The 13,647-nt window shown below is 44.1% G+C and overlaps 1 protein-coding gene across 1 annotated transcript in view; it reads left to right on the forward strand.

Moving 5' to 3' along the window:
- Positions 1-1,111: 1,111 nt before the first annotated feature.
- LOC309969575 (doublecortin domain-containing protein 2C-like) overlaps positions 1,112-13,647 on the forward strand; it is a gene marked incomplete at both ends in the record, with an annotated part of 46,019 nt that continues 33,483 nt past the window's right edge. The window contains 5 exon segments of the mRNA XM_082851421.1: positions 1,112-1,214; positions 3,893-3,930; positions 3,934-3,972; positions 4,859-4,960; positions 4,964-4,990. Of these exon segments, the coding sequence (XP_082707547.1) occupies positions 1,112-1,214; positions 3,893-3,930; positions 3,934-3,972; positions 4,859-4,960; positions 4,964-4,990 (309 nt within the window).

Raw genomic sequence — 13,647 nt, forward strand, 5'->3', positions numbered from 1 at the left:
GATATGGAATGATGTGGCCATCAGAACCTGAGCAGGCTGCCCACGCACTGGGACAGAGGTCCAGGCAGGCCATGTGTGCAGGAGACATGCTGGAAAGGGTTCACGCCAACCGTAAGGCGGGGTGTCTGTGGGGAGCCGGGCTTGGGGAAGTTGGCGAGAGAGAGAATGGGCCTTATTTCCTACACTCCACTCTAGTGTGTATATATATATATATATTCTCTCTATATATACACACTTACATATGTTCACACTTACAGACCACTTAAGATGTGTATGTATGTATATATATGTGTGTATATATATATACACACACACACACACACATTCTCTTATTTGAAAAGAAAAAGGATATTACAGGTAAAGCTAAAGTCCCTTTCACCACCAATTCAATGCCGATTGGCTCCTTCCCTTTGTAGAATTAACACTCTGATAAGATTGGCACATTCTTCTAATATATTATGTACTTTTAAACACACAATATGTGCAAGGGGCTTCCCAAGTGTTACTTCAACTTGGAAACAGTCTTCGGGGGATGTGCTCACCATTGCTGTCCTCCGGTTAAGCGGTGGGACGCAGCCGTTTGTCTAAGGCTCCACGAGGGGCCGAGCTGAGCCTCCCCCGGGCCCGCCGCCGGCTTCCGTGATGTCAGAGTGTTCGCTTTCACACGTGGCCACAGAGCAGCTCAGAGCGCGGGGCGCTGGGTGCTCAGCTGGACCCCAGCATCGAGCCTACTTTTCCTCTGACGTCGGCTGAATTCCTGGTTACGTGGTCTTTTCGGGGTTGCTTTGGGAATCCGACTGCCCTTTCTCGCTTTGCTCGACAGCCTTTTGGGAGGCACCTAGGTTGCAGTCGGGAGTTGCACCAGTGACGGGGCTCGTGGAATGAATCCTATGTGGTCTTACCTTTTGCTGTCAGTGGCTAATTCTGTGAATAAAAGCCCACAGAGAAGTAGGACTTCTTTCTCTGAAGGCAATACAGAGATAAGGAGGCACCCACTGATTTGGAGCGGGTTCCCTGGGCGTGAAGGTGGGGCAGACACCACTGCGCCTGCTAAGGTCTCGCCTAGAGCCCGTCTGCACTGCCCATCTGTCCCTTTAGCCTGGGCTCTCGCATGGATGTTAGCGATCCTCTGTCACACGTCTTTGCTTTACACGAGCACACGGAGTTTAGGAAGTGGATGTCTGGACGGCGGACCAGAGGGAAAAGGATCCCAGGTAAGATGATGATGACTGTTCATTCACGCTTGCGAAGTTTAATACCAGGGGCTGTTGGAAAGCAGTGTACGTTTGGGGTCGATTTTAACCTGGGGCCCTTGGAATGCTCTGTCGCCTCTGATGTCCCTTCTGACCATCAGGCTCTAAGAATTCAGGAGAGGTCGTGCGAGCCCTGGTCATCTGTGCAAATAAGAGGGTGTAAACGCTTCGTTAGGAAAAGGAAAAGATGATGAGGGCTGTGGATGAAGGATCTGAGCCGCGCAAACATCATTTGGTACATGCGCTGCATTCGGCTTCAGCATCCCTCTCTGAAGCAGGTGTTCTTGTCCCGCCTGATTGCCATGGAAACAGCCTCATTCACTTAGCCCAGGTCACATCACTGGTAACGTAAACTGGGAACTGAGCCAAGTTCCATCCTGTCTTTTATGTAACCTGAAGATGCTGCTTTCGCTCATCGCTACTCATCAACCAAAATACAGTGAAAGAAACGCCTGTAAGAGGAAACCAATCCGGCATTGGGCTAATTGGGTTCTTTTCGCTATCATCTCAAGTATCACACAAATACTGGATATTTCTAATTTTCTATATTTCTGTGGTCCTCCAGACCTTATGAGGTTCTAATACGTCTGGACGTTTTAAGGTGGGTCTGTATCTGACGGCCAGGAACCAAGAACAACACAGCGACACACTGATCAAGAGTTCTTAGACTTAGCTGATGCCAAGGAGGGTGCCTGGCTGGGGCTGTAGGAAACCCCTGAAGCTTGAGATGGCAAAGAGCACGATGTTTCTAGGAGACCCAGCTCGATACCGAGCGCCGGCCGAGCTGGGCTGCGTGTTCCCTACGTCAGAGTCACAGCTAAACTTTTTGTGAGTTTGTTTTGGCCATGCAGCTTGTGGGATATTAGTTCCCGGAACAGGGACCGAAGCCGGGCCCTCAGCAGTGAAAGCGCGGAGTCTTAACCACTGGACCGCCCGGGAATTCCCACAGCTAAACCTTTTGGAAGCCAATCTTATCCTCGATTCACAGTGGAAGACCTGAGACTCAGAGAGGTCGATTTGCCAAAGACACACACAACTCAGGAAATGATGAGTTTGGAATCAGAACTGCTCTCAGAATCCAAGGCCTCTTCACGTTCTGGTCGGATTAGAGTTGAGGATTCACGCGGGAACGGCGGTCATGTACGGCCACGTCAGGAGAGATCTTGAAGTCACGGTCAAGAAGGAACCCACACACGTTTTTCTGTGACGGGAGGAGTGCGTTTCTGGTGTTTTATTTTCATTGTCGTTTTGCTCAATCATGTGCTTCGTCTGCCGAATTCAACCTGAGGTGGGTGTTGCTGCTGTCTCCAGGTCTCGACTGGTGTATCGTCCAGCTGGGAGTACAGGGGGTCACCGGGGCTTCTATGTGGACACTTCTCACTTCACATGAGGAGATTATGCTCCTCGAGTGTCGACTCAAGTGGCAAACTTTGAAGAAGGTGCCTCGGGAACCAGTGGCCCTACCCCGGGAAGGAGCATTGTGGGGTGGTGAGGCCCATCTGCCCCCGACCGCACACTTCCCACTCAGACAGGCTCAGCAACTTGTCTAGAGGCCCCTTTATTGCCACGGGAGCTTTACAATGAGATTCCCACTCAAGTGCTCTGTGAGTTTTGATTTTTAGCTTAACAGTGTTCTTCAACCTGATTTAGATTTCATTATTCCCACGCTCTGCAAGCCACGCCTCCCCACCCCATGGTGCCCCTGCACGTCACTGTGAGGTTTGGTGAGCAGGTTGCTGGGGCAGGTGGCAGGAGTGGGCTGCCCGGACCACCTGGACGATGTGAAGCCAGGTCTAAGCCACCTGTGGGACCAGCGTACCTGCCCCCTTTTGGCTGCCCTGGTCTGCGTAATGACACGGCAGCCGTGGGCTTTCCAGAAAGGGTTCCTTTCCACACCCTGGAATAATGGGCCATGTGACTCATAAGGCTCTTTAATTGGCATCCTCCAAGGTTGGTCCCAGAGTTAATTTTTTGGAAACATGTACCATTAAGTGCATGTCTATACATGTACTTGGGAAAGAGAAATCATGTCAGTTAGCAAACGTATTTTGGAAGCACTCTGTGCACAGCACTGTATGAGGCTCCTTGGACATGAATGGGCTCACCTCCTGGAAGACAGCTGGGGAACCCAAAAAGTCACATGATGATAGGAGGGATGCTCCTTTACAAGCAGGAACGACTAGCAGACAATGACTAAGATGCCTTCAGCAAGCCCTTCAACTGTCCACGAGTGCTTCTATTTCTGAATCGCCCATGTATCAATTCTAAGGATGCCTTTGGGGGAAGTAGTGTCTCTGGAATTGACTTACAATATTCCAAAACTTTACTAATCAAGCTTTCTGAAAACTCTACTCATGTGATAAATTTGTTGAAGTTTGAACTTGGAAACGATATTTATTATTTAATGAACAGACGTACCACCATATGTTCTGCACCTCTTTTTGAAGTTACCATCGGTAATTTAAATACTGAGGAACTTTAACATGTGTGTCTGTTACTTTGATCATCTGATACATTGACTTAAGAAACAATGTCTTTAGTGTTATTTGGCAAAATGAAAATGACCACACAATCCGCTAAGAGGGTATATATATCCTCTGATTTTGAACACGTAACCCTAACAGTCACTCTAACTTCAGATAAACAACCAGAAATCCCACAACGAGAAGTCAGGACATGAGCCACAGCCAGCCCTGAGGAGTCTGAAGCCATTGCTAAGGTATGTCTCCCCAAGGAACGGGGTCTTGTCACGGGCTGTTATGACAGCAAGGGAGCAGCCCTCCTTGCCCGGCCATGCACTCAACCTGGCACAGCTCGTGCATGTGTACTTGCCCTGTGTGACCCTGAAGATGTATCTGGAGAGGTTTGTGCAACCCCTGTACCACGGCCTATGCGAGGTCTAGGGCTCTGCTTCCCACAGGGCGGTCTGCTCACAGGGACCCCGCTGCAAAATGATGCCCGAAGAGGTAAATACAGAAATTGACGCCTTAAATAATTTGATAGCAATTGGACAAAGTAACGTTATACCTGATGAATTTAATACAATAAACAATTTGGCTTGTGTTTCGGTACATTCTTGTTTTTCCAAGTTTGTCTAGTAATTAATTTATATTGTGTTTTACGAAAGCGTTGATCCAGCGCTGGCTGGGAAATACATAATGGTAACAGCAAATGGGCCCTTCCAGTTGAGGAGCACTGATCTAGCGAAACTGTTGAGAGGTTCAGGCTGACCCATTTAAGCCACGGTCCATGGGAAGAGCCCGGGTTTTATGTGAACATTCACAGCACATTCCGGCTGCTTCTTTCTGTGAGCCCTCAAGGTGAAGGCCTTTGGAGGCTCTTTCCCAGACCTCCCTGTCCATCCCCTTTCACCACCACCCAGTGGCTATTTTGACCAGGGTGAAAAAAAAAAAAGCAGGCCTTTATTCTGTTTATTAAAACTGACACTTGATCCTTATTAGTATTTTTATTAAAGTGTTCCATTAGGCATCCATCATTAATTTTTATTACAAAATGTCCTGCCCTGTAAGCCCCACACGGGCATTAGAATGAGAGAATTTATTGTTGCCTAGAGCCATCACTAACATTTTTATATTTACTGCTAGCTGAAGTCCAATGATTGGAATTGTTTGGTTCCCATGACAGAGCTTAAACCGGGAAATCCTGCTTCCAGCTACAGTTGTTTTCCTGTCAACTCGCGGCAGAGGTGAGGTCACATACGACTCAACCTTTCCCTGGTAAATATGATGTGGACCCCTCTACAGCGCTGTGGCTTCTTTAGTTAATGTTGGCAGGTTTTAAAAATACAAAATGAAGTCACCCTTTCCTTCTTGCTCTAGCATTTTAGGGTTATAATTTGCCCTTTTAGTGCGCTAGGAAATCCTTGTCTTAGTGTCCCCATCCATAGGGAGTTAGGAAAAACTCTCAATTAAATTAGGATGTGATGGGACTAAGTTGTATGGGGCTAGATATCTCCTAACAATGTCTGTTTCACAGGTCCATTAGTTGAAGTGCTATGTACAAATAACCTTCAGCTTTATTGTAATTCACATGACATGCGATTCACCCATTTAAGTGTACGATTTAAAGTCTATGTAAATGATATATATGTGCAACCACCACTGCAGTGCACTTTAGGACAGTTTTTATCACCTCAGAAACAAATCTGATACTCTCGGCTATCAACCTTCCTCTCCCCCAGCCCTAAGCAGCCACTAGGCTACGTTCTGTCTCGATACATTTGACTACTCGGGACGTTTCACATAAATGGTCTTTTGCGACTGTCTTCTTTTACTTCGCATAACGTTTCCAAGGCTCATCCGTGTTGTAGCACGTGTCAGTACTTTATTCCTTTTCGTGGCCGAATAATGTTCTGTTGTATGGATAGAGTGCTCATTCATTCATCAGCTGATAGACACTTGGGTTGTTTCCACCTGTTGAATACTTATGAATAATGCTGGTAACATTCCTGTACAAGTTTTTGTGTGGACATATGGTTTGCATTTGGGTATACACCTAGGGTTGGAGTTGCTGGATCATATAATAACTCTATGTTTTTAGTTGTTTGAGGAATTATCAGACTGTTTTCCAAAATGGCCGCACCACTTTACATTCCCACTAGCATCGTGTGAGGGTTCCAACGTCCCCACATCCTCCCAACACTTGTCATTTTCTGAATTTTTGATTACAGCCATCCTAGAGGATGTGAAGTGGTATCTCACTGTGTTTTTTTTTTTTTTTTTTTGAGGTACGCGGTCCTCTCATTGTTGCGGCCTCTCCCGTCGTGGAGCACAGGCTCCGGACGCGCAGGCTCAGCGGCCATGGCTCACAGGCCCAGCCGCTCCGCGGCATGTGAGACCTTCCCGGACTGGGGCACGAACCCGCGTGCCCTGCATCGGCAGGCAGACTCTCAGCCACTGCGCCACCAGGGAAGCCCCTCTCTGTGGTTTGGATTTGTATTTCCCTCATGACTAATTATGATGAACATCTTTTCAGTTGCTTACCTGGCCATTTGCATATTTCTTTGGAAAAATGCTTCTTCAGATCTTTTGCCCATTCTTAAATTGGGTAAAAATCCAATGTTATTATTTTATTATTAGTCTTTTATTACTGAGTTGAAGAGTTTTTCATATATTCTAGGTACAAACCCTTTATCAGATATATACTTGCAGGTACTTTTTCCCTTTCTGTGGGTGTCTTTTCACTTTCTCTAGAAAGCACAGACAGTTTCACTGTCTCTTGAAGCACAGCAGTTCTCAATTTTGATGAAGTTCGACTATGTGTTTCTGTTGCTCATGCTTTTGGAGTCATACTTAGAAAATCATTGTCAAATCCAAGGTCATGAAGAATTACCTCTAGATTTTTTTCTAAGAGATTTATCATTTTAACTCTTAGATTTAGGTTTTTGATCAATTTTGAATTAATTCTTGTATATGGTGTAAGGTAAGGTTTCAACTTCATTCTTTTGCATGTGGATATCAGTTGTCCAAGAACCATTTTTTTTGGAAAAGACTCTTCTTTCCCAGTTGAATGATTTGGGCACACTTGTGAAAAATTAGTTGACCCATACATACATGGGTTTATTTCTGGACTCTCAATATTATGTGTTTATCTTTATGCCAGTCCCACACTGTTTCGACTAATGTTGCTTTGTAGTAAGTTTGGAAATCAGAAAGTTCGTCTTCCAAATTTGTTCTTTTGGAAGATTGTTTTGGTTATTTGGAATCATTTACAATTCCGTACGCAATTCTGTATTTCAGAATCAGCTTGTGAATTTCCAAAGAAGTCAGTTGGGATTCTCATAGAGATTTTTGCATTGGATCTGTAGATCAATTTGGGGAGTATTGCCAGCTTAAAAATACTAACTCTTGGGCTTCCCTGGTGGTGCAGTGGTTGAGAGTCCGCCTGACGATGCAGGGGACACGGGTTCATTCCCCAGTCCGGGAAGATCCCACATGCCGCGGAGCGGCTGGGCCCGTGAGCCATGGCCGCTGAGCCTGCGCATCCGGAGCCTGTGCTCCGCAGTGGGAGAGGCCACAACAGTGAGGGGCCCGCGTACCGCAAAAAAACAAAACAAAACAAAACAAAACGAACTCTTCCAATCCACGAACATGCGATGTTTTCCCATTTGTTTACATTTCCTTAATTACTTTCAACAACATTCTGTAGTTTTCAAAGTATACATTTTGCACTTCTTTGTTAAATTAACTCCTACACCTTTTATTCTTTCTGAATACTGTTGTAAATGGAATTGTTTTCTTAATTTCATTTTTGGATTGCTCATCATAAGTGTATAGAAATACAATTGAATTTTGAATATTAATCTTGTGTCCTATGACTCTGCTGAACTTGTTTATTAGTACTAATGGATTTTTAGTGGAGTCCTTAGGATTTCTACAGACAAGATCATATTATCTGTTAATAGAGATCGTTTTACTTCTCCCTTTCCAATATGAATGCCAGCTTCCTTCTTTCTTTCCTTCCTTCCTTTCTTCCCCCTCCTCTCTCTCTCTGTTTCTTAAAGTCTCCAGTGCAAAGTTGAAAAGAAGTGGCAAGAGCAGAATCCTCGCTTTTTTCCTGGTCTTGGAGGGAAATCATTCAGTCCTTCACAATTAGATATGTTGTTAGCTGTGGGTTTCACAGATGCCCTTTATTAGATTATGAAAGTTCCCTTCTACTCCTTCTTTGTTGAGTGTGTTTATCATGAAAGGGTGTTGGATTTTGTTAAATACTTTTTCTTTGTCTATGAGATTATCATATGGCTTAATAACATGTCTTTTGTTCTGTTAGTACAGTGCATTACATTAATTGATGTTCAGATGTTAAACTTGCGTTCCTGGGATAAATCCCACTTGGTCATGGTGTCTACTTGTTTGTAATGTGTTGCTGGATTTGGTTTGCTAGTGTTTTGTTGAGGATTTCCATGTCCCTGTTCATAAGAGCTATTTGCCTGTAGTTTTCTTTTCTTGTGATATCTTTGTCTGGTTTCAGTATCAGGGTAATACTGGCCTCATGAAATGAGTTGGGAAGTGTTCCCTCCTGTTTTATATTTTGGGAAGATTTTGTGAAGAATTGATATATATTTTTTGTTTACTAATTCAGTCTATTTACTTGACATTGGTCTATTCAGATTGTCTGTTCTTGAGTCATTTTCGGTAGTTTGTGTCTTGTGAGAATTTGTGCATTTCATCTAAGTTATCTGATTTATTGGTATATAATTCCTCTTTTATAATTCTTCTTACTTCTGTAGGTCAGTAGTAATGTCCTCTCTTACATTTCTGATTTTAATAATTTGAGTCTTTTCTCTCTTTTTTCTTAGTCAATCTACCTAAACGTTTGTTAATGTTTTCAAAGAACTGGATTTCAGTTTCATTGATACTCTCTATTTCATTAATTTCTACTCTAATCTTTATTATTTCCTTCCTTCCGCTTGCTCTAGGTTTAGTTTGCTTTTTTTCCCAGTGTCCCAAGGTGAAGGTTCTAATTTTTTAATATGGGTGTTTATAGCTACAAATTTCCCTTCAATCACTGCTTATTGGACACCATAAGTTCTGGCATGTTGTATCTTCATTTTCATTCATCTAAAAGTATTTTCTATTTTACTTTTTGATTTCTTCTTTGACCCAGTGGTTTAGAGTGTGTTGTTTACTTTTCACATATTTGTGAGTTTTCCAAATTTCATTCTCACTGATTTCTACTTTCATTTCATTGTGATTGGAGAACACACTTTGTATTATTTCAACCCATTTGTTTATAACCACATATAGGGCCTATTTTGGAGGATGTTCCATGTGTACTTGAGAAGAATGTGTATTATGCTGTTGTTGGGTGAAGTGTTTTATAAGTCAGTTAGGTATAGTTGGTTTATAGTGTTGTTCTGTTTCCTTGTTGATCTTTTTTCCAGTTTTCCTATCCGTTATTGAAAGTGGAGTACTGAAGTCTCCAACTATTATTGTTGAGTTGTCTATTTCTCCTTTCATTTCTGTCAGTTTGTTTCCTTTATGATTTGGGTATATGTTATTAGGTGCATATATGTTTATAATCATTATAGTTTCCTGAAGGATTGACCCTTTTACCATTATAAAATGTTCCTCTTTATTTCTAGTAACATTTTGTTGTTGTTGTTGTTTTAAAGTCTATTATGTCTGTTATCAGTAAAACCACTCCAGTTTGTTTGTGGTTGCTGTTTGCATGATCTAATTTTTCCATCCTATTACTTTCAATATATTTGTATCTTTGAATATATAGTGTGTCTCCTGTAGGCAGTATATAGTTAAGTTTTGTTTTTCCACGCAGTGGGACTATTTTTGCCTTTTGATTGTTTAATACATATTTTGTTATTGTTTGTTATTATATAGTTGGAGTTACAGCTACCATTTAACATTTTGCTTTCTGTGTCTCATGTCTTTTTTTATTCCTCTTTTCCTCCTTTACCACTCTTTTGATTTAACTGAAATTTTATAAACAGCATTTTAATTTATTTAGTAATTTTTCCCACTATTTTATTTTTACTTTCTTTCAGAAACGTTACTCTTATATAGCTCTATTTCCATTCCCCCCTTGGTGGCGTTGTTGTTTTACAAAGCACACCTATAAATGTTACAAACCCAACAATACACTATTACAATTATCTACATAATTTTATGTCTTCTGAAGAAGCTGAGAGAAGAAAGGACAGCAAGTTTATTTACATTTACTTAAGGTTTGTTATATTCACCTTCCTATTTATCATTTCTGGTTGTCTTCACTTGTTCCTGTGGATTTAAGTTACCATATGTAGTCATTTTCTTTAGCCCAATACAGCTGTGCTCCCAACAACCTCCTTTGTGCAGTTACTGGTAAATATATTACACATAGATCACATTTTTATTTATCAAAAGCCCAACATACAGTATATACATATTATTTTATACTATTGTTTTTTAAATCACTTAACAGAAGAAGGGACAGGAGCTGTGTATTTATACTGTCTCTTACAATAATTATATAATCACCATTACAGGTGCTCTTTGCTTTTCCATGTTTAGCTGCTGGCCGTGTTACTTCAGTGAAATCAATTTCACCCTCACAGTGTGAGCTTCTGGTGCTGCCCCTTGGGGGGCACAACCCTGGGGATGCCCACAGTGGCCCTGAGACGACAGCTTGGGTAGAGCTCTCTTTGACTATCTCTTTCCTTAACCACATGCACAGTTAGCTCCACTAATTGCCGTCCGATTGCTCTATTTTTTCAACAACGCCCTGGGCATAAATTGCTCCACATACCAATCCAATTAAATTTGGGTTTCTTTGAAGTGATAGTTTTTGAGGTCAGAGTTTTTTTTTTGTTTTGCGGTACGCGGGCCTCTCACCGTTGTGGCCTCTCCCGTTGCGGAGCACAGGCTCCGGATGCGCAGGCTCAGCGGCCGTGGCTCACGGGCCCAGCCGCTCCGCGGCATGTGGGATCCTCCCGGACCGGGGCACGAACCCGTGTCCCCTGCGTCGGCAGGCGGACTCTCAACCACTGCGCCACCAGGGAAGCCCGAGGTCAGTGTTTGAGATTTTTTCTGATCCCAGAAAGGCTTCTTTGAGCTCTTTCCCTGCTCTTTCCAGCCAACTGTCTCGCTTACAGTTTGTACTGCAGTTATATATATGTGTGTGTATCTGATGAACGTATTAGTCTCAGTCTCCTCTTATAGCTTTTCACCATCACCGCCATCGTTTCTGAGAGCACCTTAGCCTTGAACTTCTCCATACTCTGTTCCACGTGGAGCCCATTTACTGGGAAGAGATCTGGAGCTCTCTGCTCTAGGGCCCGCCTCTCCCTGATCTCTGGGCCCTGGCTCTGGGGCTGGGGGTGGGGGCAATGGTGCGCTTCTCTCTGACCCACAGCCCTGCTTTAGGACTGGGTGCTCAGTGGGCGGGGGCAGCAGCCTCAGGGTCTCAGTGGGGCTGTGTGCAGGGCAGAGCCCCATCTCCTGAGTGGGGGCTGGGTGGAAGGAAGGTGCCCCCCTCTTCTCAGCCACACTCACCTGGAACCTAGCCTCACAACAGGTAGATGGGGCACAATGAGAACCCTCCTGGGAAGAAAGCCCCCAACTGAGATCTGGGGACCAGCCCTGCGTTCGTGGCTGCACCTGTGTGGAGGGGAGACTCCACTTCATTGTAGTGGGAGGAGGGAGCAAAGGTGCTGGCCTGGTTCACATACCATAGACTCTCCCTGGTCTTGCTGAGTTTTAGGAGATTTTTGAATAAATGTGGCTTCATTTTCTGTGTGCCCTTAGGACTATTCCCAGAGACTTTAAGTGGTTGCTTTTTTTTTTTTTTTTGCGGTATGCGGGCCTCTCACTGTTGTGGCCTCTCCCGTTGCGGAGCACAGGCTCTGGACGCGCAGGCTCAGCGTCCATGGCTCACGGGACCAGCCGCTCCGCGGCATGTGGGATCCTCCCGGACAGGGGCACGAACCCGCATCCCCTGCAGGCGGACTCTCAACCACTGCGCCACCAGGGAAGCCCTAAGTGGTTGCTTTTTTCCTAATTTTCACGAATTCCCTGGGGAATGGGTCAGCAGAGGTCCATGTGCCGTCATGCTAGAAGTGGATCTCTTGACCCTCACTTTAGATGCAACACGTTTCTGGTTATCATGCTTTAAAGTAAGACACCAACATGTAGAGACTTGAACACGTTTAGTGATATTGATTGCTCATGGAAACCATCTGTTCTAAAATCAATGGAAGCAACTGAAAGACCAAAGCCAACAGGAGAGATTTAGGACTTCTCACGTTTGCTAATTCAACAAACACTTATGGTATCGCTGTGTTGAGCTAGGGGCTAAGCGCCGGCCGTATAATCACTTCCCAGATGATGAGTAGGGCTGAGGCAACAGAACACAAGCTTCCTGAAGACAGGGGTCATGTGTCTGGGCTGTCCTTTGCTCACGCCCACTTCCTAGCACAGGCTGGGGGGACAGAGTAGATGCTCAGTAGCCATTTGTTGTTAAGACTGAACCGACAGGGTCCTCGCCCTTACAAAGTGAACCACCCAGGTGGGAGATGCACAAGAAAAATCCTGCAAAAATAGTGATAAGTGTCACAACAAAAGCACTTAGTAGAGCCCTGAGAAATTTCTATTTGGCAAATTTTGATAACTGAAATAGCAACTTCCTATGTTCAACCCAGTGTGTACAGAGCTTAGGAGTTGAGGGAGCGTCTGAAAAGGTATTGGGTGGGAGCCCTGCTTTGTGGGATTGGTCCTTGGAGTTTCCTGCACACTTTAAGTCTCGTTCTTGACTGGCAGCCTCCACGGATAGAAGGTGAGGGGTGGGCATGTCTGTATGCAGATTTCTCCTCCCCATCTCCCCCGCTGCACCTTTAACTGTTCCATGAGGATTCTACCCGCATCCAAGTTTAAAAGGGAGCGGAAGCAGTAGGAGAACCCAATGGGACACCTGGGGTGGGCATGGAGTGGCTTTATTGAGTCTCCCTCAAAGGTACCAAGAGGCATATCTAATATTCCAGGACAGTTTTGATAAAAGGGAGGCTGGATATTAATTCTGTAAAGAAGAACCTCATTTTTTTAAAATGTAAAACCAGCTTTAGGTTAACAGACATTAACATTCTACACCATTAAAGCAGATCATAACGTTCAATGAACCAGAAGAGTGTTGAGAATTAGTCCCGCTAGTATATTTTCTTGGGTTTTATGCCAACACAGTCTGGTTTCATTTACTGTAAATATCAAGGCTCCCACTGTTCCACTGAAATTTTTTCAGATCACTCAATTTCACCAAATCGCTCATGTACAGATAGATAGGGCTGGCTTCAGCAGAATACTCTGATGAATGATTTTGAGCTTCTGTATAAAAAAGCTTGGCTTCCACCTTCTAGGAAATAATCAAGCAAATAAAAAGCATTCATTTTATTAGAATCAGATAATGTGAATGGATCTTGGTGGCTATTTTCTGCTCTGCAGACCTAATCTCAGGCTGCTGTGGTTCTCAGCAGCTATTTGATTTTGAGAATATTAGCTTTAGTATTCTCAATTGCATTGCAAAGCAATGTGTTGTAAAAATAAAAATGTAAGGCTCTCGTGTGAGTCGGTGTAGGATGTAGCAATGCTGATTTCTGGCACCAAACATTCATCTGTGGTGAATTTCCCAATTGCTTTTTGGCCTTCCTGGAGTTATTAGTTCAACAACAACAAAACAATGCAAGCACCTACTACGCGCCATACAAAAAGCAAGCAAGGGCTTCCCTGGTGGCGCAGTGGTTAAGAATCTGCCTGCCAGTGCGGGGGACAAGGGTTCGATCCCTGATCTGGGAAGATCCCACATGCTGTGCAGTAACTAAGCCCGTGCACCACAGCTACCGAGCCTGCGCTCTAGAGCCCACGAGCCACAACCACTGAGCCCACACGCTTAG

The sequence above is a fragment of the Leucopleurus acutus genome, assembly GCF_964270905.1.
Source record: "Leucopleurus acutus genome assembly, chromosome: 12".
Classification (NCBI taxonomy): Eukaryota; Metazoa; Chordata; class Mammalia; order Artiodactyla; family Delphinidae; genus Leucopleurus; species Leucopleurus acutus.